This window comes from Caenorhabditis briggsae (genome assembly GCF_000004555.2).
Source record: "Caenorhabditis briggsae complete genome, chrIV, whole genome shotgun sequence".
In the NCBI taxonomy this organism is placed as follows: domain Eukaryota; kingdom Metazoa; phylum Nematoda; class Chromadorea; order Rhabditida; family Rhabditidae; genus Caenorhabditis; species Caenorhabditis briggsae.
This window is the reverse complement of record NC_013487.2, coordinates 6,979,937-7,003,870: the sequence shown is the minus strand read 5'-3', so window position 1 is coordinate 7,003,870 and position 23,934 is coordinate 6,979,937. Positions and strand designations below refer to the sequence as shown.

The 23,934-nt window shown below is 36.4% G+C and overlaps 4 protein-coding genes across 4 annotated transcripts; all 4 read right to left on the bottom strand.

Annotated features, from left to right (window-relative positions):
- Window positions 1-791: 791 nt before the first annotated feature.
- Window positions 792-4,567, bottom strand: CBG05428 (the record flags this gene model as incomplete). Its single annotated transcript, XM_045235410.1, has 10 exons — window positions 792-1,277; window positions 1,325-1,470; window positions 1,519-2,005; window positions 2,054-2,125; window positions 2,781-3,159; window positions 3,203-3,309; window positions 3,352-3,519; window positions 3,570-3,870; window positions 3,919-4,108; window positions 4,444-4,567. 10 exons carry the CDS (start codon window positions 4,565-4,567, stop codon window positions 792-794), a joined length of 2,460 nt encoding a protein of 819 aa, XP_045092938.1.
- A 219-nt stretch (window positions 4,568-4,786) lies between these two features.
- CBG05429 lies at window positions 4,787-5,740 on the bottom strand (the record flags this gene model as incomplete). The annotated part of the gene is made up of 4 exons (XM_045235409.1): window positions 4,787-4,885; window positions 4,940-5,065; window positions 5,127-5,287; window positions 5,671-5,740. The coding sequence occupies 4 exons, from the start codon at window positions 5,738-5,740 to the stop codon at window positions 4,787-4,789; spliced, it is 456 nt and encodes a 151-aa protein (XP_045092939.1).
- Window positions 5,741-8,750: 3,010 nt separating this feature from the next.
- On the bottom strand, window positions 8,751-11,442 carry Cbr-pqn-89 (the record flags this gene model as incomplete). The annotated part of the gene is made up of 9 exons (XM_045235408.1): window positions 8,751-8,875; window positions 9,287-9,453; window positions 9,502-9,605; window positions 9,923-10,148; window positions 10,196-10,383; window positions 10,432-10,549; window positions 10,599-10,768; window positions 10,817-10,975; window positions 11,272-11,442. The coding sequence occupies 9 exons, from the start codon at window positions 11,440-11,442 to the stop codon at window positions 8,751-8,753; spliced, it is 1,428 nt and encodes a 475-aa protein (XP_045092940.1).
- Window positions 11,443-19,621: 8,179 nt separating this feature from the next.
- Window positions 19,622-21,802, bottom strand: CBG05431 (the record flags this gene model as incomplete). The annotated part of the gene is made up of 5 exons (XM_002633514.1): window positions 19,622-19,696; window positions 19,756-19,869; window positions 20,390-20,489; window positions 21,265-21,525; window positions 21,618-21,802. The coding sequence occupies 5 exons, from the start codon at window positions 21,800-21,802 to the stop codon at window positions 19,622-19,624; spliced, it is 735 nt and encodes a 244-aa protein (XP_002633560.1).
- Between the last annotated feature and the right edge of the window lie 2,132 nt (window positions 21,803-23,934).

Below are 23,934 nucleotides of genomic sequence, written 5' to 3'. Positions count from 1 at the left end.
ATGGAATCCATTTTTCTATTAAAGATTTCAATCTCAAATGATTTTGGTACAGTTATTTTTAGTGTGAGTAAATGTTTTCGAATGCCAAGGTAGTTCTTAATTCGGTTATTTTGAAAATAGCCCAGATGGTATTTAACTCTGCTGTTTTTGACAAGCTAAATTTAGAAACCTACAGTATATGTGTGCTTTGTGCTCAAATATATCTTCTCCTTCGAGAGATTTTTAAAATTTGTCAGCTGATGACATTTTGTCGTAGCCACGCGATGTATTGAAATGCATTTACAGTTATGTCGCGAAATGCTTTGAAATACATTTCGCGACGCTCATGCATTGAATTTCGAGGGCGCGGAAATGCATTTCAATACATATTTTCGCTACATGAATTAGAAATCTGAAAATAAGACACTCCGAACCTCTTTATCACGAACAAGATAAGTTCCAAGTGCCAGTTTTGGCATTAATTCACCATTATTGAGTTTGAACATTATTAGCTGACTTAAAAAATCCTGCTTGCAAAGTTGCTATATGAAGTTGAATTGAAGCGAAAATGAGAAACGAGTGAATGAAAAAAGATGCCTGGAAAAATCACAGGTCTTGTCTCCATGGAGACGGTTTGAAAAAACAGATAAGCATGAGAAAATATGATAATTTTATTCTCACGAAGCAGTATGAGTTGGGGGAGTGTATGTGAATTTTTCGAGGGTGCAAGAAAAGTACAAGTAATCACATGTGTGATGAATCAAAAGGCACTTAGGAGATGTAATAAGGGTGGTAACCGTGCTATTAGGGGATTACGAAGATGGTCCTGCCTCGTCGATGTGCATCTCTTCTTCTGGGAGAGCCATGATTTCCTTTAGATGAGAGTCGATTTCATGAGATTGAAGGAATGGAGTTGAAGTGCCGTTTCCGAATTCCAAACGAGAAGTTTTGAAATTGATGCAGCATCCGTGCTTGCGGAGCACATTGAGTCCGATGAGCAAGTCCATCTCTCGGCGGTTCATCACTTCGAATGGGCACGAGAAGTGAGCGTCTTCGACTTTCACGTCGCACAAATGAATTTTTCCCTCGATCTTCTCTAGTCCACCGACTCCACGAGCCATCGACTGGAACCGCCGATCGATCAAGCCATTGAGATTGCAACGTTCGGCACAAGCCATCGACATAATTGACTTTTGAGCTCCGGAATCGATGAAAGCTTTGACTGGAACTCCGTTAATTGTCAAGTTGATATAGAGCATAGTTACAGCGATCATGTCTTCTGGATGATGAGTCATCGACTGAAAATAATACGTAATTAGTTTAGAAAACTTATTTAACAGCTTACATGAACATACTGCTCATTGATCAATTCCTTGTTGCGTCTAGCTTCCAAGAACATTTTTGCTTCCGCGGAGTTTGGGTTGTTCTGAATGATTTCCTCTTTATGAACCTCCTCTTCAATGTATGAACGGAAAAATGCCTCGAATTCTTCTGAAAATAAAACGAAATTAAATTTTAAAATACAAAGAATAGACTCACTGTATGTCTGGTCCTTATTCTGAGTAAACCGTTCAACGAGATCCGGAAGTTGAAATGCGAGCTTATGTGCCTCATTTTTCAATCGGAAGAACATGTTTTCTGTCAGAGCTTTGAGCATAGATGGCTTCTCCAGAACTTTCCGAGAGAACATTGTTTTAATCGATCCATCATCGCCGTCGTCAGCCTGTTGTGAAGTACGAGCATTTTGATTCGATGATGATGAAGGAGCTGTGGTTTTTGCTTGATTAAAAAGGTTCGAAGCAGCAGAAGCGAACTGGGTTATAAGTCGGACTTGTGCTGGAACGATAGACCGGATGTCTCCAGACGGGCATGGGAAGGAAGTTGTGTAGACGTAGATCATAGAGAGGGAATTGACTCCGAGTTGTTCCAAAGTGGTTGCCGGCCCGTTTCCGTTTCCCTCCGTAACGTCATACACGATAGCCATATCCTTCCAAACCAGAATAGCATCGCTGTGAAGATCTCCAATCTAAAAATATAATTTTGCACATTTTTAAATAAGAGTATTCAGGCTAACCGTCGTGCTTGGTGTCACAGTTATCTTCTGCAGTGGCGCATCATTGACAGCAACACTCACTTGAAAAGACATCTGAAATTGAAAATTGTATATGATAAACATCTTTTAAGAGTTAGAGCAACGTTACGGATGAATGATTCGGACCTATTCTATCAAAATCGTAAAAAGTGATACAAATCGACCTTAATTTATAGGGTTAGCAACGAAGGAATGCGTTTTTATACATTTTGTGGCACAAAGCTGTGAGGATGAAAAGCTATTTCGTAAGATTCAGAGACGTCAGATCAGCTGACACATGAAAGTACAAGATTTTCGCTTGAAAAATCTGAAGATCCTTGTGAAAAATTCAAAAAGGGTGCACAACGATGACAAAAAAGATCCCTTTCACTAATAGCAAACGCGCTCTGTTGAAATTATGAAATTCGAGGCGAAAAACGGAGGGAAACAGGAAAATTTAAAAATCAATAATAAGGTTGAGATTCAAGAGAAAAGAACAAGAATAAAAACAAAGAGACAACGTTGATGATGATCAGAATGGTGTATTTGATGCGTCTTTCTCGAGGTCCGCACAACGACGTGCTGCGGCGCGTACTGCGTACGCGGTTCAGTGCACCATTGCGACCCAATAAGATCCGCTATTGACTAGGAACATCGCCAAAAATTCAATAAGACAAAAAATTGTTTATTAACCCGTAAAATTAGAAAGACTAGCAATAATCATAGAAACTTGTTTAACAATACGACTAGAAAGACTGGGTGATAAATCGAATTTAAAAAATTCGCCAAAGGATTCAGCTTCTTTCAAGAAGAAACTCCATCCTTCAACATAACGATAATGTCGGACGACTGCAATTTTAGGTTCAATCAATTCAACAATAAATTTAGGGTCCGAGAATTTTTGAACTCCATGAACACCCATTGAATCTACATTTTCCGGTCGAATTATGGATTTTGTAGTATGATTTTGTGGTGCCACGTGGCTGGTATTGTGCCAGACGATCATCGGAAGATTCTTAATTTGTGGAGGTCCTGGAGAAACATCAGAGTAGCGGAGAGTCCATTGACAACGGAAGCGAAGCTCAGAGATTTTCGAATTTCGACGTTTTCTGAATATTAGGATATTGAAACATTTAAATATTTTTTTCAAACCTTGTAAGACTTAAAAGCGTCGAATCTTCATCAATAGGCATAATTCTTTCATCCAGGTCTACTGTAACCACCCATTCTGCTTTATATTGGTTCCGGAATACACAATCCTAAATTTCAATTAGAAAATAAATATGAATCAGTTAAAAAACCTGTAACTGCATTTCATGTCGACATCGATGTCGATTCAAGCATTTAGTTTCATTTCCAATTCGGATAATTTCCATATTAGTGGAAGAAGAAGAATTCCTATAAAAGTTAAGCAGATGCTCAGTTTCTTGTGTGGACTGGAATGAGTAGATAAGAAAATTATCAGCTCCCTGTAAAAAAAACAAAAACCACTACTCAAATTCCTGATTCCAAAACACACCTGCAGTTTGTAGTATTCGATGAATTCGATCAACATCAAAACTTTTGGAGATTCCCCGAAAAGCGGCGCGAGACAGACAGTCAATTCCGATTTCTTCTGACTTGTTGTTGTTTTTGTTTCTTGTGATAACATCCTTTTCATGTTCCTTGGAATATCCTTTTTGTTGATTGTAACTGCTACGTACGCAGGTCGAAGAGATGCATCTTCTGAGCACTTTATCGTGAATTCCGGGAATACTGATACGGCTTTTTGATAGATTTCTTTTTTGTTTGCATCGAATAGACGACAGTAAACACGACGGCTGGAATCAAGTAGATTTCGGTGGGGAAAAGGTGAATGTTTGGTTTACTTCAAATAGCCATACGAAGAAAGGATTACTGTAGTTCCTTTTGGTCCAGTGAATGAGGAAAATATCGTGAGGTTATCCGCATTTGAGTACCCAATAAGGACTGATTTGGAGATAATGTTGTCAGGTTTCGGTTTTAGTTTGGATTTGGTGGTCTGTTCAACACTTATCAGTTCCACTGATTTTAGAACTTCTGAAAATTATAACTTCACAGTTCTGAAAATTTCAAGCTTCACTATAATAGGATTCTTGAAAACACCCTTCTGTTGTTAAGGTCCAAAGTTCTCAAATCTTTTGGTTTCTGGGCCCAGAAAGCAGTCCAAAGTGATCCCCTTTTAAAAAAAATTCAGATGAGGGGTGTACGGTCACACTGGTTTCGACCGTTCGAATTGGTACACTTGGGGTATGTGGGTGTCACTCTGGACTGCGTTCTAGACCCAGAAATGCAGGATTTGGGAACTTTGGAAGTACCATTATAAATCCAGCTTCCTGGTTCCCAATAATACAGTAGTTTCAAAAAACACCCACCATACTCTTCATCCAGATAATCCTCTTCATTTATTGACAGAAAATTGCCAATGTAGAAACAAAAGAACGGTAGAAAAACTAAAAATCCGATTAGAAAAGTTAAAAACTTTATACGGATTCGCATAGTTAATGAGAAAAAGTCGGAGAGAGACAGGAAACAAGAGAGAAACAGAGAACATCGGAACGTCGACGATTGACCCAAATTGGTCGGTTTGATCGGGAGACAAAGAAAAAGATGGATAAAAAGTGTTGGATGCATGCAAAGAAAAGAAAAATGATAAGCAAAGAAAGTGAGATGAAGAAATGATAAAAAATGATTTTTGAAGATTTTGTTGCACCGTCCTTATTCCGATACAGAATGCTGAACGGATTTTGGATGTCGTCTTTCGAAGTGAGATGTTAAGAAAGTGTCATTGAGAAAGACTTTTCCACAGTCGGCACACTGAAACTTAAAATAAATAACTTAAAATTCATCAAGTATCAAAACGAATCTTACCTTAAATTTCTCCGAGTTCTCTATTGATCCTCCTGAAGTTTTGCTTTCCTCAGAAATCATATTCTTCTTCTTCAACACTTTTGCCTCGTTTTCAGATTCCAACTTCTCCATGTGTTTCAAAAGTTCCTGTTGAGATCTCTGAAAAAATAAAATTATTTCTAATTTTCAAAAATAAACGAAGTGTTACCAATAAATGCTCAATTTGGAGTTGTGCAATCCTCAACACTTTCCAGTAACGATCATTCAATTTTTCTTCGTCTTGACTGATGGAAAGTATCGTTGGAAGGGCTGCTTGGAGTACTGGAAGTGTGCCAACGCCCGTTTCGAGTAGAGGGATTGAGATTTCGTCTGGAAAATTGTGGAATTGAAAACTAAAAGCTTTGATAATCCAATTGGACTAAAATAAGTCTAGATACTTATCAAATCGTTCTGAAACAGTGTGAAAAAGATCGTAAAGCCTGTAAAAGAAAAGCATCAGACTGTCAAGTTTGAGCTTATTTATCTCAATTCCACTGCAAAATATCAAAAATATGTCAACTAATTAAGTGTTTCTAATTTTATGATTAACAATTTGTTAGTGGATAGCTTTATTGTATCTTTGACAGGAACCGAGATATATTGACTCAAAGCTAAAAGTTAGGCGCTCTTTTATTACAGGACAGTACTTGTGTTTACAGGACAGTACTCAGTGTTTTGGTAAACTTGATAGGGGTTCAAAAAAACAAACAAACCAATAAGTGCCCAATTCGGCAGATTGCTTGTGATTGCAATTGCAGTGGCCATTGCTTGTCCCTCGGTCATTTCGATTCTCTGAAAAAATTTGAAATATATCTAGTTTCAAGAAATGTTCCAGGACAGGGCATGCAGAACGGAATTTCGGTTTTCTGAAACGCCGAAATTCACAAAAATCTGAAAATACTGAATTTCCAAAAAGTCGATTATTCAAAAATTCCAAATGTTCGTTGAAATTATATCCGAACAATCTTTTACGATAGGAATTGGTTTTTCTAATATTCTCGGAAATTTAGACTTTATTCCGAAAATCCATTCCGCACACCCCTGCTTCAGGAGATAATCAAAAGTAGATGAAAACAGAACACAATCATAAATTGAAAATATTTTTTATCCTGTGGTTCATGGCTATGTTATAAATGTTCTGAAAATGTTTAGCTTAAAGTTATTCTATGTGAACTCACAAAAGAATAAAACAACAGAACTCTGTAAGAAATAACTCATACAAGTTCTGAAATTCAGAATGCTTGTGAAGAAAACCGAACTCCTCCCTACTGTAGTTTGCACCTTCACAGACCACACCTCAAAATACTTGGGAATGCTTATGTTTTCCAAGCATTCAGAGATCGTAAGAAGCTCCGCCCCTTTAAGAGTCGAAAAACCTTATTTCAAATGAAAGCTAAAACACAACCCGATTCTATCCATTTCTCTTTCTCTCCTCCCACTTTTTGCCTATATTAAAACTGCAGAAGGACAGAGAACCACTCAAGGGCTTCTCTGTAAAGGCGGTACCCCCTGTTGCCGAATCGAACATTCATTCTCTTCTGCTGTCCTATTTCAGAGAAAACCCAAGGGGCGAGAGAGTGTATGAGACAGAGAAATGAGGAGGACAATTCTCAGAAATGCTTGAAAAGTGAGGAAAGAAGAAGAAGAGAGAAAAAGAGAGGAGGCTCATGGCTATCCGGAGATGATGGCTGGGAAAACAACGAACGAAAAAAGGAAGAAGAAGTACCGAGAATAGAAGGATTCGTAGAATCAAAATGTGTATGTGTGGCCAGGAGGGTGCACAGAATTGGATTGGAAGTGTTCGAGTGAAAACATGAACGAGGAACAAAAAATAGGAAAAAGGAGAAATGGTTTGTGGCTGCTGAAACATAATCGGTGTGGAAAAGGAGAAGAGGGAGGGGAGGAGCTTGATGAAGTCAGCATTGGGGTGTTTCTGAGAATCAGTTCCGTTAAATGTTTCTGAGAATTTCAATTTAAAAAGAAAAGAGTGGCGTGAATCAGCTTTTTTAGCTCAAACAACTAGAATGAAAATAAAAGGAAAGCAAGAAGGAAATTCAAATTAAGAAAGTTAGCAGATCAACTGGAAAAAAATGCTTCAGGAAAAAACTTTCCAGAATTGAGATAGAGAGAAAAGGTCTAATCCGGTGAGTAAAAATTAGGATTGAGATACCATAATCGTGATGCTCGAGATAATGTGGAACTGGAAAAAACAGACTTTAAGAAATGTGACTATCCAAGTTCTTCCACAATATCAACAAATGTTTCTATATCGAAAATTAAACCCTTCTATTCAAATCTTAAAAGAATATTCATCGGAAAACTACGAAAAAATTTATACTGAAAATTTCAGTGGAATACCGTATTTCCTCGAATAGAAGCCCACCTAAACTTTGAGCTGAATTATCTCAATTCCTGGGAAATATTTCAAAACCTTGTCAATTGATAAATTATTCATCATAAAATCACAAACACTTTGTTAGTAGACAAATTTTTGATATCTGTCACAGGGATCGAGATAATTGAGCTCAAACTTAACAGTGTAGAGGAAATACGGTACCAGAAAGCTCCGCCTACTTTTCTGATAATGCGCAGATTTTTTTTCCAGTCTATAAAGTTATTTGTTTTTGGTCCTGCTTTACCACAATTCCCGATTTGGCGAAATCTCGGAACGATACATAGAATTGATATGATTTCTATATATTTACACCCACAACCATAAATAAACTCAATTTCTTATTATTTTTAGTTCAATAAGCTTGGGGCGAAGAAAAACCGGGAAGTCTTTTTCAGTTCGTTCCAAAGAACAAGAACTAGAGGGGGATTCTTCGAACCGGTATAATTGGGATTATTTCAGCGGATACCACGACTTTTGTGGTTATTTCGAGCCTTGTTTCTGATTATTTTTAGATGAGAAGAAGAGGATTGTAATCTCAGACCAAATGAACAAAAAATTACCGGTGAGGTCAAGACACGAATATTCTGGTTTCTGGTTTAAGACTTGAAAATGTTAAAAAAATAAGTAAAATTAATAAATCGAACCGAAATATTACAAAAAGAATTCGGGGAATCCATTAATATGGTTGTCATGACAGCACCCAGGTGGTCAAGGAGTGACCAGAAGGCCAACGAGAGAGCATGAGGGAAAAGGAGACGCAGATAAACATGGAGAGGCAGCAACTAATTCTGGGGTTAGGTCAAGCGACGACAGATGTTTACGTTCCGAGAAGAATAAAAGAGAAGACGTCTGCTCCGGGTTTCTTGGAATTCGCCTCTGCAGTCGTCTAGTGAGAGAGAGTTCTAAGCTATCATTTTCTTAGGAACGTCTTTTTTGCCGTTGCAGTCGGAATAATGAGAATGCACTCTCTGAATAATTTCTTTCTTTTTGTATTCGCAGTATACTTGCCTAAACTACTGAGAATTGAAAAATCAGGAGATTTATATATTTATTTGGGTGTATTTTAGTTTTCCCAGAATTCGGAATATTCTAGCACATTCTGATGACGTTTAAAAAATTTTTATTCATAGAATTTTCAAAAAAAAAGAGAGTTAAATCAACATTTCATGGGAAAAATGAATGGAGGTCATGAGTTGGCACTTTATAGTGAAGAATATTCAAAGGAGAATCGGGAATAGGGGGCATAAAATATAGGTTATTTTCTCATTAGAAAAACCAAAAAACCGGAAATCTATCAGTCAATATTTTAGAGTGTGAATTGAAAGAAAAATGGGAGAAATATGGAAAAACTGGGTTTCAGATGGAAAAAAGGATAAAGTTATACAATGAACAAAAGTTTCAGACGATTTCGGAGCGACTCGGTCGGACTGGGACATCACTTGCGAAACTGGAATCGTCTCTTTCATTGGGACTCGGTCCAACTGGCGAGTACGTTGGTTTAGCTGATCCTTTCATTGCTGATCCTGAAAATTATAAAGTCTGGAAGGTTCTGAAACTGTCTTAAGAACCCAAAAATACATACCATCACCTCCAACCTCATGCTTTCTGGCAGGGAAAAAGAGAGAAACCGATACAAGAGACAAACATAGAAAAGAAGGGTTCAGGGTCTTACCAGTAATATTGAAAGACTTCGAGGTTGGTAGGTGATGTTGATGATGGAGATCGGGAGAAAGGAGAAGACATGGGGACAATTTTAGACAGAGGTGAACAACGGATCGTCTACAAATATCGCGGAGGATGACGATGTGAAATAAAAATTGTTCAATGGAAAGTTTTTGACTTCTGATTCTTCTCAAAAAATATCCTATTTGGATACTCGCTCAACATATCCATTCTGATCCTCTATTTCCTATCGATATCTTTCTAGAACTCACTAATGGGTCTTGAATCCTGTGGTGGGAGCATTGCCCTTCTGGAACCATCTATAGAGTCTTGTCTAAAAGCAGCTGCTTCTCTGGTCGGCTTACTGTGGAGTGGCTCACGATCGCTTGATGTTCTTTGGAAAGTGATCATTTCCTTCTCCACTGGAGCGCGTCTGTTTCTGGAATGTAAGAATGGTTTACTAGAAATGGGACTTCTTTGTTTCTACCTGACACATGTGAACACCAACAAAGCACAAAGAAGAAGAAGACAAATGAATGCGAAAATGGCAAGAATTATAGTAGCGGTTTGCCATCCACTTCCGACGAGTCCCTATAATGTTAAAACAGTTTCAAGTTTATTAGAAGATTGAGATGAATTTATCAAAGAAGATCAATCTGAGTCTTTGAGTCTTTACATAATTTTTCAAATCTTTTCTGCCTTCGGATCGGAACGTTTTACTATTTTCTCTTTTTATTTCAGCGAATTTTCATTTTCATCTTATGGGCTTCAAAATGAGTATAATCATGCCTAGATTTTTTCAGTATCCCTTTTTGCGTCGCGTTCGTGCGGCGCAGTTCGTAGGTCAAGATTAAAGCTTGAGCAAAATAGATGAAGAAAAAACTCTCAGCTTCTCTTGGATCCATGACACTTCCGTTGTCATCCCGACAATACGTGCCGTCTCTGATTCCCCATGGACAGTTCTTGCAGTTGTCGACTTGTCCATTCGAAATATAATTACAAACTGAGAAGAATCCAGTGGAGTTTGATACGCATGCAGCTGTGTTGGCATTGACATGAGATGCCTTACAGGTTAAATCGCAATTTGGTCCGATGAGATTTCCGGAACAGGAGATTGAGAACGACATTGAGAGACTGAATTTAGTTGTTTAAAGTAGCGAAATCTTCGGAAGTAATCTCACCTTGTTCCCAGAAGTTTTCCTTGATACGTCCTCTGCTGATTCATATTCTGAACTCCTTCCACTGCAGGAAGTGTTTCGGAAAGTGGAACAACAAAAGTGTCGACATGAGTCAGAGTATCATCCTGAACTAATTGCCCTTGTTGAGTGATAACTGCTCCCAAATGATGAGCAAATACATCGATGGCAGCCTGAAAAGACTATAAATAGCATTTGAAACTTGCCGTAAAAAGACTCACTGGTTTCGATGGCAAATTCATCACATAATTTTGGCTCCACTGTCCTTGAGAAGATTGTGGAAGCTGACCGTTTGTATCAAGATAGAAGAAGTCAGTGATTTGGTAACGTACACTTTCACTGAAATTTCTTTTTCAATTTTTTCAAGTTGATCTCAAAAATAACTCACTCAGGAGATGAAACGATGAAGGTGAAAGCGAAATAACATCTTGGAGGAGTTTTCAAGAAAGCACAGGTGTGTCCATTTGGACAGGTACAGGTTTGACTATTTGGGAGGGCAGATGATGGGTTGGAATATCCCCGAAGTTGGAATTGAATTGTCACACCCTTGTTAGAGTTCTAGTAAAGTTTATTTTAAGATCTTTAAGATTCTGATGGAAATCTTACAGTAGTGTTAATGCTAGAAGATCCAAATGGAGCTTGATTATTAAACAATCCTCGATTCTGACTGCTTTGGTATCCAGTTTGAAGTTGATTATGGGTATTCGAGGAAGATCCCGATCCCCAAGAGTTGGCATTCGCGTTTCCATAGTTTTGGGATTGAGACTTAATTATTGATAATGTTTCAAGGAACTTGAATTTTGCATGGATTCTCTCATAACTACAAATTACCGTAAAACCTGTAAAGGAAGGACCTCCTGCTTTAGGCCAATTTATCTCGGTTCCTGTAAAAGATATTAAAAGTTGTTAACTGATGAACTGATTATTATGACACCTCAAACATTCTATCAGTTCGCACATTTTTGATATCTCTATGGAAACCGAGATAATTGAGCTCAAAATGGAAGTATAGGGTGACCATCTATTGCAGGTTGTACGGTGGTAGTAACAAAAATACTTACCCCAAATCCGGTCTGTGTATGCTGTCCGTTCTGTGAGTTTTGATTCTGTCCATACTGTTGATATGGATTCTGATTCTGATTCTGACTGTTTATCTGATATTGAGCATTGATGGCTGCGAATAGAATTGACAAACAAGTAACAATTGATAATACTCCTCGCCGGGTTTTCATTCTGAAAAATTTGAATTTTGGATTCAAATTGGATTCTGAATTACAATAAGAAATTAGCATATTGATTACGAAATGTAAAAGAAGGATGACCTCGAAAAAAGGTGTAAGGAAATGAATGAATATCATAATTTCGTTTGAATCTTCATATCTCGTTCGAAAAATCTTTTTGAACGATAGGAACCAAATGGTAGATAGCGGCAAAAAAGACAGATAGGAGGGCGAAAAAACGAAATTAATGGGTTTGACACAATTTCAACACAAAGATATTAGAGAAAGGTAAGTACACACGTAATAATGTCTTCGAGACATAGAGAGAGCCAGAAAGGGGTGAAATGGATACCCGAGGAGGTAAATATTGAGATGATGGGGGTGAGTAACAAGAAGTGGTCTGGAAGAAAAACTTATGTGGACAGGAACTAGTTTTTTTTGTGTGGGAAAAAAGAGTTATGAGCAATCAGTTGTTGCATTATTCAAGATTTCATAATTCAGGAATATAAAAGAAAACGTTGAAAAAACAAAACTTCTGAATTTCGAAGTTGATCTTAAAGTCGGTCTTACCAAACGTTTCTGTTTCAGATAATCTACAGCAGTTGCACCTCAATACTTTATTTAGTTCGCGGAAAAGACGATGTTCAACCCTAACCGGTAAAAATTTTATTTGAAAAATTGTGCAAATTTCTATTAAAATAACAAAAGCACAGTTGCTTCTTCAGATATACAAAATTCAAGTGGAAGATTTTGTCTCTCGGTAAATGCCGACATATTTCCATTGTGTACATGTGTGAGGGATGAGAGGAAAACATGAAGGAGGCGCATTTATGAATTGAATCGACACGATAAAATACTAATTGGCTCCATGTCAAAGGGCAAGTGGGAGAAATCTTCAGAAAGGAGGATGAAGAGAAGAAATGAAACAATGGAAAGTTAAGAAATTGTGAAAGCTGAAGTGATTCTAAAATTTTGGAAATTCAGAAAGAAAAACTCTTTGAAAAAGTTTACTGGGAGAATCATTTCAGCAAAAATGAACATTTTATAAAAGAAGTTCGCTGATTGTCGCTAATTTCAGTGATTTTAACTCGAAGTTTCTAGGAATATGTTGTTTTTTTTCGTTTAAAATTATTCGCTCAAACTGAAATATTTCTACCTCTAAGAAATCCAAAAAAGGACGCCATATTCAAAAATTTGTTTATCTTAGATTTCCATTATCTCCGTAATAGAAAACTACCTGAAACCGTACAGTTAAAAACACCTTTCCTTCACTCTCATCCAAAAAATCGTAGTTTTTTTCTCCAGCAAAATTGAAAAACGGGACTAGAACGTACAAGAGAAAAGAGAAAATCATATACCATCCCACACACAAGAAAATATGCATATGGGAAAGATGATGAGTAATATGTTTCGATTCCCAAAAAAGGGAAGAAGAAGAGGAGTGTAGAATTTCAACCAAAAATATACAGAAAAGCGGCAAAAACGAGGAAACGAAAGGTAAACAATAAGAAAGTGAAGAAAATATGGGGAAGAAAGAATGAAAGAAACAGAGAGATGGTAGAGATCTTTTTGGCGGAGGAGTCCATGTTTGTGAGTCATATCATCAAAAAAAAAATTGATAAGAAATGAGGAGAAGCAAGAGAAGAATACAGATGGACAATTTTTATTGATTGCTGTGCTCCGTTAATGGGCAATTTTTAGAGATTATTTTTGGGGAGAGTGGTGCTTCTGATTTCGATATTGTACAAGGGATATAAACCTTCTATATGGACAGAGAGAATGTGGAAAAAGACAGCAACGTAGAACTGAAATTTGCAAAATTGAGAGCAACTTATAAGAAAAAAGAAACAGGTAAAATTTCATCAAAAATCAATTAAAGACATTGAAAAATGAACAAGAAATGAATTCCTGTGAAAGACATTCAAATGTGACCTACTAACAAAATGTTATTCATATTATCAGCAACATTTTGATAGTTGACCACTTTTTGATATAGTTCACAGAAAGCGAGATAAATTGGCTCGAAGTTGACAGTTAGGGGCGGCGTTCTGTTAGAGTACTTACGGTATTTCAGTTCCTAATGTTCGGGGAAACATAGGGAAATTTTATTCTACTGATTATGGTGATTCTATCATTCCAAGCAGTCGAGTGGAAAAGTATGGCCTATCTTACTGACTACATTACAAACTTAAGAATTAAATACATGTTTAGAAACAGAAATTTTTTTGCAAGACTAGCTTTCGTGTTAAATGGAATATTTTGAGAAAATGTTTCATTTGGAATGTTGTGTGTACATTTATATGTATACTGTATTCAAGTTTTTTACAAGGTTCCTGAATTGATGTATCTCATTAATGTAGTTTCGAAAGTTGTGCTAGGGTTTAGAAGTTTTTAATTCAATGTCATCGGTACAAAAAGGTAAGGACCTCAGAATGGGTAAAATTTAAAAAAAAAGGAAAAGTCGCCTTGTCAGAGTAATGTTAGTCAGACTCTGGACAGTCAATGTAAAACAATTGAAACCGAAAATTCATTTTGTCAAAAACCCAAACAATTTCTGCTCCTCCTAAAAATGCCTCCCGGTCATGTGTCTCCGTGGTGGCAAGGAACCGTTTTGAGTCGTAAACTGTATTATTGTTGTACACGAGTGAGGCAAAAGACGTCCCTTTTCTTCTCGTTTGACAACAAGATCAAAAAGAGTAAACAGAGAGAAATTGACAACAGATTAGAAGAGGAGAGGAGGAAAAGTTTATGGCGGCCGAAATGGAAAAAGGTGGAGGAAAGAAGAGAAAAGCTTCACGGAAAACCAGGGACAACGGCATGTTTGTTTGACAGAGTTGAATAGAGATAAAAAATAGTTATGGAAGGGGAGACAGGATTAAAGAAGCAGAGTGTTAAAGAGCACAGTATTATGGAAAAGTACAGAACAGCAGTCAATTTTGTGGCGCTGGTCTTTTGTTTTGGTGATGTATGGATTTTCGGGGAGGGAAGGGAATTGTAAGAATCACAGAAAACAATAAGACATGTTTCTCTATTTATTAAAAGTAATGAGAACAAGTTACAAAACAGTTCTGTTTCAGAAGTTTCTGATAATAGGACACTGATCTTGAAGCTATTGCGTCGTACTTCTGACTACGAAACGATTACAGCTAGCTGTTACAAAAACGTACAATACTCGAAGTGTGTCTAATTAAACCTTTAATAGAGAAGCACCCCGAATGTTGCAGGATTTTCGGGAAGCTTCAAAGGAAAAAAGAAAAGGCTTAGTCGAGATTCAGGAAAGTGAGTTTTCAAATGACATAAAACGTTAGATAAAGCAGGGAAACTTCCAAAATATTTTCAGCTAAAGAAATGAAATTTAAAAATATTTTTAGCTGAAACTGTTATGATTTTTGTCTGTAAAGTTTTTAGAACTCCAGAAAAAATGCAAATTGTTACTATTTAAAGCAATGGGGACAAATTCAAAAATATTCTGTTTCAAGACTTTTTGAAAATAGGACATTAATCAATGGTTCCAATTGGCTGTCGCTTCAAAAACCGATACTCAACAAAACTGTTCCTAAATATAACCTCTAATAGAGTAGCACTCCGAATGTTCTAGGAATTTCGCAGAGCTACAGAGGAAAAAAAAAAGCAAAAAAATGTAGGTTGGTTGAGATTCAGGAAACTGAGTTTTCAAATGACAAAGCACGTTAACGAATGCTGAGAAACTTCCAAAATATGTTCAGCAAAATAAATAAAAAATTTGAATAATTAAACTGAAATTGGTTTGATTTCTGTCTGTAATCTTGTAAGAATTCTAGAAAAAATGAGAGTTGTTTCTATTGAAAGCAATGGGAACAAATAATGAAAACTTTCTGTTTCAGAAGTTTTTTTTTAATAGGACATCGATCTTCTAGCTATCGCTTCGTATTCTTTAAAGGAGGCGAGACAGCAAAAATTTCGGGGGCAGTTCGGGGGACGAAATCGCGCCGCGCTTATGTAGACCATCGGTCGTCAGGGGCCTTCGCGCCCCCGTAGCTCAGCCGGTAGCGGCGCTGTGCCCCTGAGCTGCCTGTCATGAGTTCAACCCCTCATGGGGGTTCTTTATGCAAAATATCAGGAAAACTTTTTTTTTCATGTCTGGCCTCCTTTAAATACAAAAAATTTCAACTGACAATTACAAAAATGCCCGATACTCGGAAAATTGTTTCAATTAAACCTCTAATAGCGTTGCACCCCGACATCGACCCAATCTTTTACGGTTCCTGTAAAGATAAAAAAGTGGTCAACAAACAAAATGTTTATCAGAATGTTAAAAAAATAACTGGTTATTTAGATATCTTTCAATATCTGAAAGAAATTGGCTTAAAGTAGACGATCAGGGTGCACCTCTATTAGACGGAATTTTGTTTTTTTTTTTGAAAATGAGTAAAATACATCTAATAGTGAACCATTTGACTCAATAGGAAATGCAACTCAAAGTATCCATAAAAACCAAAGTCCCACCCATAAAATCTGAACAAGGTACAACAATAGTATCAACCAGATCTCATTTCCTAATAAAAACAATAAACTCATCTCAAGTATCCGGATCTCCCTCTTCAACCCCACAATTATCCCCCTTATTAGAAACAATACATGCTTTTATATATGGTCCTAAAACCTCAAAATGCGGCAAGGTCATGCAATAGCGAGATGGTATTATGCGGTACAGGAACGCTCATATTTGCTCACATTTTCTTCAACACATCCTTCTTATTCCCATCCAATTCATAACAGTTTTCGGGCGAGTTGCATGTTGGGGGGATGGCCATGATTCATCCCCCAATAACAAACTATTGTATGTATTGAGAGGAGGAGGAGAACAATCATTTTATCAAATATTTGGAAGGGTGATGAAGTGGACAGAAGGGGTGGGATGGTCCGTTTGTGTTGGACCAAAATGAGAATGAGTCAGGCAGGAGAAAGAATGAACAATGACTAAAATTGTTTAAAAATATGTAATTCCTAAGGAGCTTCTGAAATGAAAAAGAAATATTATGTTGCTGGTATAACAAATCATAGCTGTTCAAGAGAAGCGTCGGTGGACGTGGACGAAGGTCCCACAATGAAAACTACAGTAACCTAAAAATATGTCTATTTTCAGGATTTATTTTCTCGTTTTCCCTGCTTTTCGTCAAGTTTTCTGTCATTCTTCCCCATGAAAATTTGAAAAATTAAAATGGTTACAATAAATCCGGAAAAAAAATAAATAATTATAAGTTACGGTATTTGTCGCTGTGGGACTTTCGGCCACCGGTGTTTCACTTCCATATCTCCGATTTTTTGTACCAGAATAATGTTTTCACTTAATCGAGTTTTAAAAAAAAATACCAAAAAATGTTTGTAATGATATTTATCACATAATGTTGCAACATGAAAAATTATTCATAGAAATCGAAACTGATTTCTATTAGAACACTCAGCTCTTCAAAAGAACACTCCAAATCTGGGAGTGTCCATTTTTCATTTAAAAAAAAGAATCAAGAGAAAACGGACATTATAGAGAGATGCAACGTTATCGAAAGTTTATGTTGGAATAAATCTTTATAGCCACACCTAAAAATCGCGGAAAAACTGAACAGGAAAACATTCATAGTATTCCCGTTTAGCAACACCACCAACCAAAAGTTCCCACGATGCCAACACACGAAACATTGATTTGTTTTCTCTGTGGCACTCAAAAAAAAAATCAGTGAAAAAGTATTTGCGTCCATCTCGGAAATGACTCATTTTCTTTGACTAGGATTCCTGCTCTTTGTCCCATCAAAAAGAGACAAATATTAACGGAAAAACAAACAAATGCTCTCTTGACTTCATGCACTATTTCCTGATTTGACCGTATGGGAATCCCCCGGTGGAATGGAATGAGGGATCTTCTTTTTAGGGCAGAAGCAAGAATTGAGGTGTCATGGGAACTGATTTGAAAAGTCAAGGATGAATCAGGAAACGGTTATGAAATCTGGGAATTTATATATGGAAAGAATCTTGGGTTGTTTGGGTATTTTAAAATTGTTCACAAAACTGTGGTTCTTACTACCAAAATACGTTTTTAAGAGTTTTCTGAAACTTTGTATCACTAGTTTTTCAAAGAGGCTGAGAACATTGGTATTATCTACCGAGAAAAGCTGTAATAGAAGGGCCACATAACTTTCGGGTTTGAGCCAATTTTTCTCCGTTCCTGTAAAATGTATCAAAAAGTGGTCAACTGATAAATTGTTGATAAGGATATCAAAAGTGTTGTTTCAGTTAATTACTTTTTGATATCTTGCATAGGAATTGAAATAATTGAGCTCAAACTTGATAGAGTGGTGCCCTTGGAATACTGTTATACCAATCATATACATGCATTATCATTCAATAAGTTGAAAACTTTTGATTTTTGACCAATTTTTACTTCAAGATGGAGGTATCAAATTTCAGTTCACATAAATGTTTAACTTTTCGTCTTCAAATTATAGGATACCTATTTCTCAAACATCCTTCGATAATGGGAGACTTACAATTGGTTTACTGCCAATTTTTAAACAAATAGATAATGTCAATTCAAAATGCACAGAATTAAAAAAAGGAAAGGACTTTTTTATAGACCTACAGTACCTGTCATTGAGATTTACAAAATCATATTTTCACTTAATTTTCGGCCGTTTTTACCAATTTTAGAAGTTCCGTCTGTCAGGTTTCCAATCACTTTGAACATTTTGGAGTATGTTGAACAGACCTAGATTGGAAACATTGCATTCAAATAATTTTTCGAAGACTCCTGTTATTTTTTATTTCTGAAAGACACCCCTTCTTGGCCGGTTTTTGTACTGAGCACATAAAAACGGTGTCTGTCAGACATGGACAAATATCTGAAAATTGTCAAATTAACACTTTTTTAAATGGAAATGAAAATTTTATTTCAAAAAAACAAAGTTCAATAGTGTACTGATTAGTCAGACGTTTCGTTTGTTGATCCCTTTCGCCACGTAGAGGCTCAGTACTTGAATGGGAAAATGGTTTTTCACCGGGGGGAAAACATCAACCAAAAACCCCATAGGCTCCTAGGCCCATTACCGTTGATGAAATTTTCATTAGTTCTTCTTCAGTGCTAGAAGTCTATGCTAACACTAGTTATAGTTGTTTTATTTTTTATCTTTGATTGAATCGTTTTTGAAAAGGGGACGTTCAGTGAATATAATTCAACCTAGCCATGAACCCCAAAACATGGCGACCATTTGGACCTTCTAGTACTTTTTTCGCAATCGACCAATCAAAAGACCAAAAAAAGAAACAAGAATAACGAGGGCTTGCAAAGAACTTCTTACCAGTGAAAAAGTACCAGTGGAAATTATCCAACGAGTAATAAAATTGAGAGAGTGCAATTTCAATCGTTCATTTTTTTTCAGCATGTGGAATTTTTAACTGGGACATGTGGAGGTGAGCGTGACCTAATATTGATTGATTCATAGCGAAACGTGAATTAAAAAATACGGATAAATGTTTTGAAAAGCTTGAAAATTAAACAACTTGACTTGACCTTCCGAAAAAGAGAAGTAGAATAAATTGGTTAAATCGGCACACCAGCCAGCTATTTGAAGCGTCGGAGGCGCGGCAAACATGCGGACTTATCAAATTGAAAAATTAATGCTTTTACGGACTGGCCCTTGTGCGATGTCTGTAGGATCCAAGAAATCCAAAGGTACATCAAAAAGTGTACATCAAGGGTCGAGTTCTTCGCGTACATTGGTTCAGAAGGTTCATGAAAACTTGGGGTGAAGGACGTTGTAGCCTAAGCACGTAATCTTGAACAAAATGCAAAATAATATGTAAAAAATAAATTATTTTCGTCCAGTTGTATTCTGTTAGGATGCAGCCTATTATACTGGACTTTACATATTTGATCTGAGACTGAAACAGCAGGTGTTTAACCGGGATAGTCACATAAAGGTGCAGAGTTTACTCAATAATAATTTTCGATTCCATCTGTTCTATGTATTGCTTGTTAGCAGTTGTCAATCCATAAAATATATACATTTTTCTTTAAACTCCGTTCAGAATTATGTACAAGTAATAAGAAATCACCGATAGAGAACTAGAAAAAGCATGAAATCTGAATTATAAGCAGTTATTTATGTGTAAAACATCTCTCTTCCCGCATTGTTGATCAATTATAGCGTTGTTTTGGAACTCAGGCAACATTTGCACGTCTTCTCAACTTTCTTCGAACTTCTCTCGATTTTCGGAACATTGATGGAGGTGGCATCTGAAAAATGGAATTATGAAGACGTTCTATTGTTTGAATTCCGAGAATCAAATTCTCACCTGGAAAGATTTCAGAGAAATATCATTCTCTTCTAGAAGTTGAATTTGCCGATCAATTTGTTCTACACAACTGCTTCCCTTCTTGTATCCTTTCCAAATTTCTCTCAGTTTTTCCTGCAAGTTTTATCCCGTAAATTCCATGCAATTCGAACTTTGTTCCGATCCGATCTAAAGATTTACGAACTGACAGGCGGTCTAAATTTAAGAAAGGATGCAGAAAGTGTTATCTTCTTATTTGATCTACCTGATTGGAATTCTCAAAGTATTGGAAAGAAGAAAGAGAGATAGGTCAGTCACGCTTGTCGTTTTTAATTTTGGAATTCTCATCAACATGTGATGACTCGTGCAAAAAGGAAAATGAGGAGAATGATCAAGAATCATGGCTCTATGTAGGCTTTAAAGGAATTCCTCCCAAAGTTTCATCTCATTCCCTTGACCGTTGTATAATTGGAGGTCGTTAGTGATTCATGTCTTCTTTTAATGACACTTTGAAAGTTAAGAGAACGGAATGGACAACGAATTTCAAGTGGTACTGAATCCACTTCAACCTGATTTATGGTCAAAAAACAAAAAAAAGCTCTAGAAGTTTATGGGTTAAAGTTCTTATTATTTTACGAGATCTAGATTGTATTACCTGCAAACTATGTTCGAGACGATTGTAGAAGTGTGGAAGTGTACACTCAAACGCTGGTGGGTGGAATTTAGCACCCATTGGAAGATTTAAGAGAAGCAATCTGTAAAAAAAGGAATTTTTCATAATTAACTCTAGGCTCAATTATCTCGGTTTCTATCAAAGATATCAAACATCTGTAAACTAATAAAATGTAGGTGATATTATTTTACAGTTTTTATCAGTTAAAAGTTTATTGGTATCTTTCGAAGGAACCAAGATAATTGAGCTCAAAATGCAGGTATGGATTTGGCTTCATTTAGAGCGAATACGATAGCTACAAAATCTTGAAAATCGTAAAAAGGCCGAAAATCTGCTGAAAAATACGTTTTATGTATCTTGTTGACAGGTATTGTATATAGTTTCAGTTGAAAGGGAATGTTTGGTGCTACTCTCACTTCGATGAAATTTCTTAATTTTCAGTATTTTTTAAGTTGAATGTTATGAATTTCATTTGGATGATTTTCCAACAACCTAATTTAAACTGTTTCTGACTGATGGCATAAACAATTGAAATTACAATTTTTACAATTTTTACAAAATTAACAATTCAAATATCTGAAACAATCACAAGAACGAAAACTTCCGAATTCGCAAAGTTCTTTGAAACCTTCCCCTGTAATTTATCGCAAACCAATTATCTTATCAGACACTCAAGCTATACTGATTAGAACGATGGTTCTGTGTTTTGAACAATTTTAAACGAATTTTCCTGTCCGGCAGACCATACAAAGATCGGGACAATAAAACGAGTGCTAATGGTTAGTTAAAAGTTAACGAATGTGTCATTGAAATCTTTTTGGCAAACGTCATCTTTAGATCTGTCAGAAGATTCTCACCTAGTTTTCCGTTGTTGCTCCCAACAGTCTTTCTCTCTTCTCACTTTTTCATTGATATTCTTCTCCCAGATATCCGAAATTTTCCTTTGGAACTTCTCTGGAAGAGCATGAACCACGGATGGAACTTTGCATTCTTTTCTTGATTTCCGAAGGAGGACCGATTTTTCTGCAGACGTTAAACGAAGGAGAACATTTCTGGTTCGAGCCATTTCAATCCAACAGTTTCCATTCTTTTCGACATCTTGCCAAATTAGTTCTATTCTGCAAGAAGGAAGTATTTTCGTAATTACATATGATATTTCAGATTTTTAATATAGACAACTTGAAACATAAATATTTGTGTTTAAGCTCACTTTGATCGGATTCTCGTTGGAAGTTGCGGCGTAATAGCAGGCATTTCACATGGTATTTTTTCTTGAATTATCTGTCCTTCAAGCCTTCCAGAATCTGTGATTTGCTTTGAAAATCCTTTGGAATATGCGGATTCCAAAAGCATCAGAAGTAGCAACATCAGATAGTTGGGGCCTCGATTTGACATTCTGAAAAACTTAATTCGAAAGTTGAATACCAACAGAAGAACCAAATGTTTAAAAAAGGCGAAAAACAGAAGGCAGGCAGACTCAAACAAATTCATTTGAATAGTAGTGAGACACAAGTCTTCAGTCTCGGATTCTTTCAAAACTGACATAAAAGTAGCAATTAGTCTTGTTTGGAAAATGAGATGACCATGACCATAAGGGACTAGTTTTTTGGGTGTTTACCGGAAGGAACAAAACAAAATGGAAATGAAAATGGACTCGAATTACCCTCATTTTTATATAAACGGGGTAAGAGGAAGTGACCAAAAACCTACTGGTTACTCAGAAAGGGAACCATGAGTTGAGATAATAATCTAATGAACAGAAAAAAGTCAGGTGTCAAGTATTGAGGGAATGTTTCAGAAGAGTTCACAAATCGAGGGCAACCAGGAAACTGGGAAATGGAATGTGTCAGATTTCGAAGGAAGATAATAATCCGGCAAGTGATGGAACCTTCGTCCGCTAATTTGGAGTTGGGCGTATCCAAAGAGTGAATATATGAGTAAACTAGAGAGAGATTTTTTGAATCGGTTTTTTTTTTCGAATTCGAGGTATTCAAAGGTAGTGAAGATGCGGACTAATGTCTAGGAGCATTTGAATTTGTTCAACTGAAAGCGAGGCTCCTTACAAATATCGAATGCCCGAAATGCATCAGGCACAAATCCAAAAATTTCCGTTTCAACTTTTCTACTAGTGTCTAAATATGAAAATTCGATGGTTCTGAGACATTGATTGGGATCACTAGAAACTCGAAATAGAAATTCTATTGACTCAGCAAATAATATTTTAGAGGGATTTATCGAGAAATGGTTTTTTTAGGAAGTTGGCAGTGCTAGCTTGGCACTTAATTATAAGGACGAGCTTGAGCTTTCTAGTCCCCGCGGCTCCGTACTTCTTGAATTTTTTCTTGTTTTTCAGTGTTTTCAGATTTTTTTTTCTGATTCTGCAAAATATCCTGAGAGAAAAATTATAAGAACCTGAAAAAAAACGCTGCAAGAAAACCCAAACTCGCGTTTTCTTAGTTAAGTTTCAGTTTTTTCTCTACTTTTATGTGTATCTATGTATAATACATGTTTTCGGATCAAAATAAAGAAAGAAAAAAATTTACATTCTACCACTGGAATACAGAATGTTAGCAACTAAAATCCAAGTTAAATAAGAATCGACTGAAACATTGAAAAGTTGAAAATTCCTCGAAATTTAAAAACCAAAACACATCACACTTAACAAGGAACTATTACCAGTTGGATAGTGTCGAGAGACCTCACTCTGACTAAATTCCAGATCTTTATCTGTTTTTGAAAAACGGTAAAACTGTCGTCCGTTGACGGTCAAATAGAAGAGCGAATGTCTCTTGTCTGTCTCCTCTCTTGTCCAACTAGTAAATCAGAAGTCAACAGAAGAAGTAAAACCGAAAATGAATTAGAATGAGTGACAAAAAAGGTCAAAAGTTCGTGTGAGGTGAAGACGAAAGGTGTTCTGAATAGGGGAATTTTGTGGTTTTGGAGAATGAAGGAGAAGGTGGCGGTATTTGAAGTGAGTGACTAATTGGGAAGAAGAAGAAGAAGTGAGAATAAAGAATTCACGGAATTCAATGCCAAAAGAATACTTTTTTGGGTTATTTGAGGAAAAATTACAAGAAGAGGGAACATGGAAGAATTCAAATTAAATAAAAAAAATATATATAATTATTGGTGTAGACGGTGGATTTGATGAATGGATACAAACTTTCTCGAATTTTTCAAAGAATTTAATGACTATTCTTGTGGATCAGAAACTCCGATCATACTTTTTCACACTTTTTCGGAGTCTTTGAAGTGGAATGAAAATAAGGGAAAAGATTTGTAGGAAAATCTGTGTGAGTGACCGAGACACGGAAGTAGTCGGAGAAATAGGTGAAGAAGAAAAAAAAAAGTTGGGATTGAGAAGACGAAGTAAGTGCAGGTATAGAACGACACCCGGATCGTCCACTTTGAGCCTATATATCTCATTTTCTGTGAAAGATATCAAAAAGTGGCTAACTAGTAAAATGTTGCTGATATCCTGATAAACATTTTACTAGTTAACCACTTTTTGATATCTTTCAAAAGAA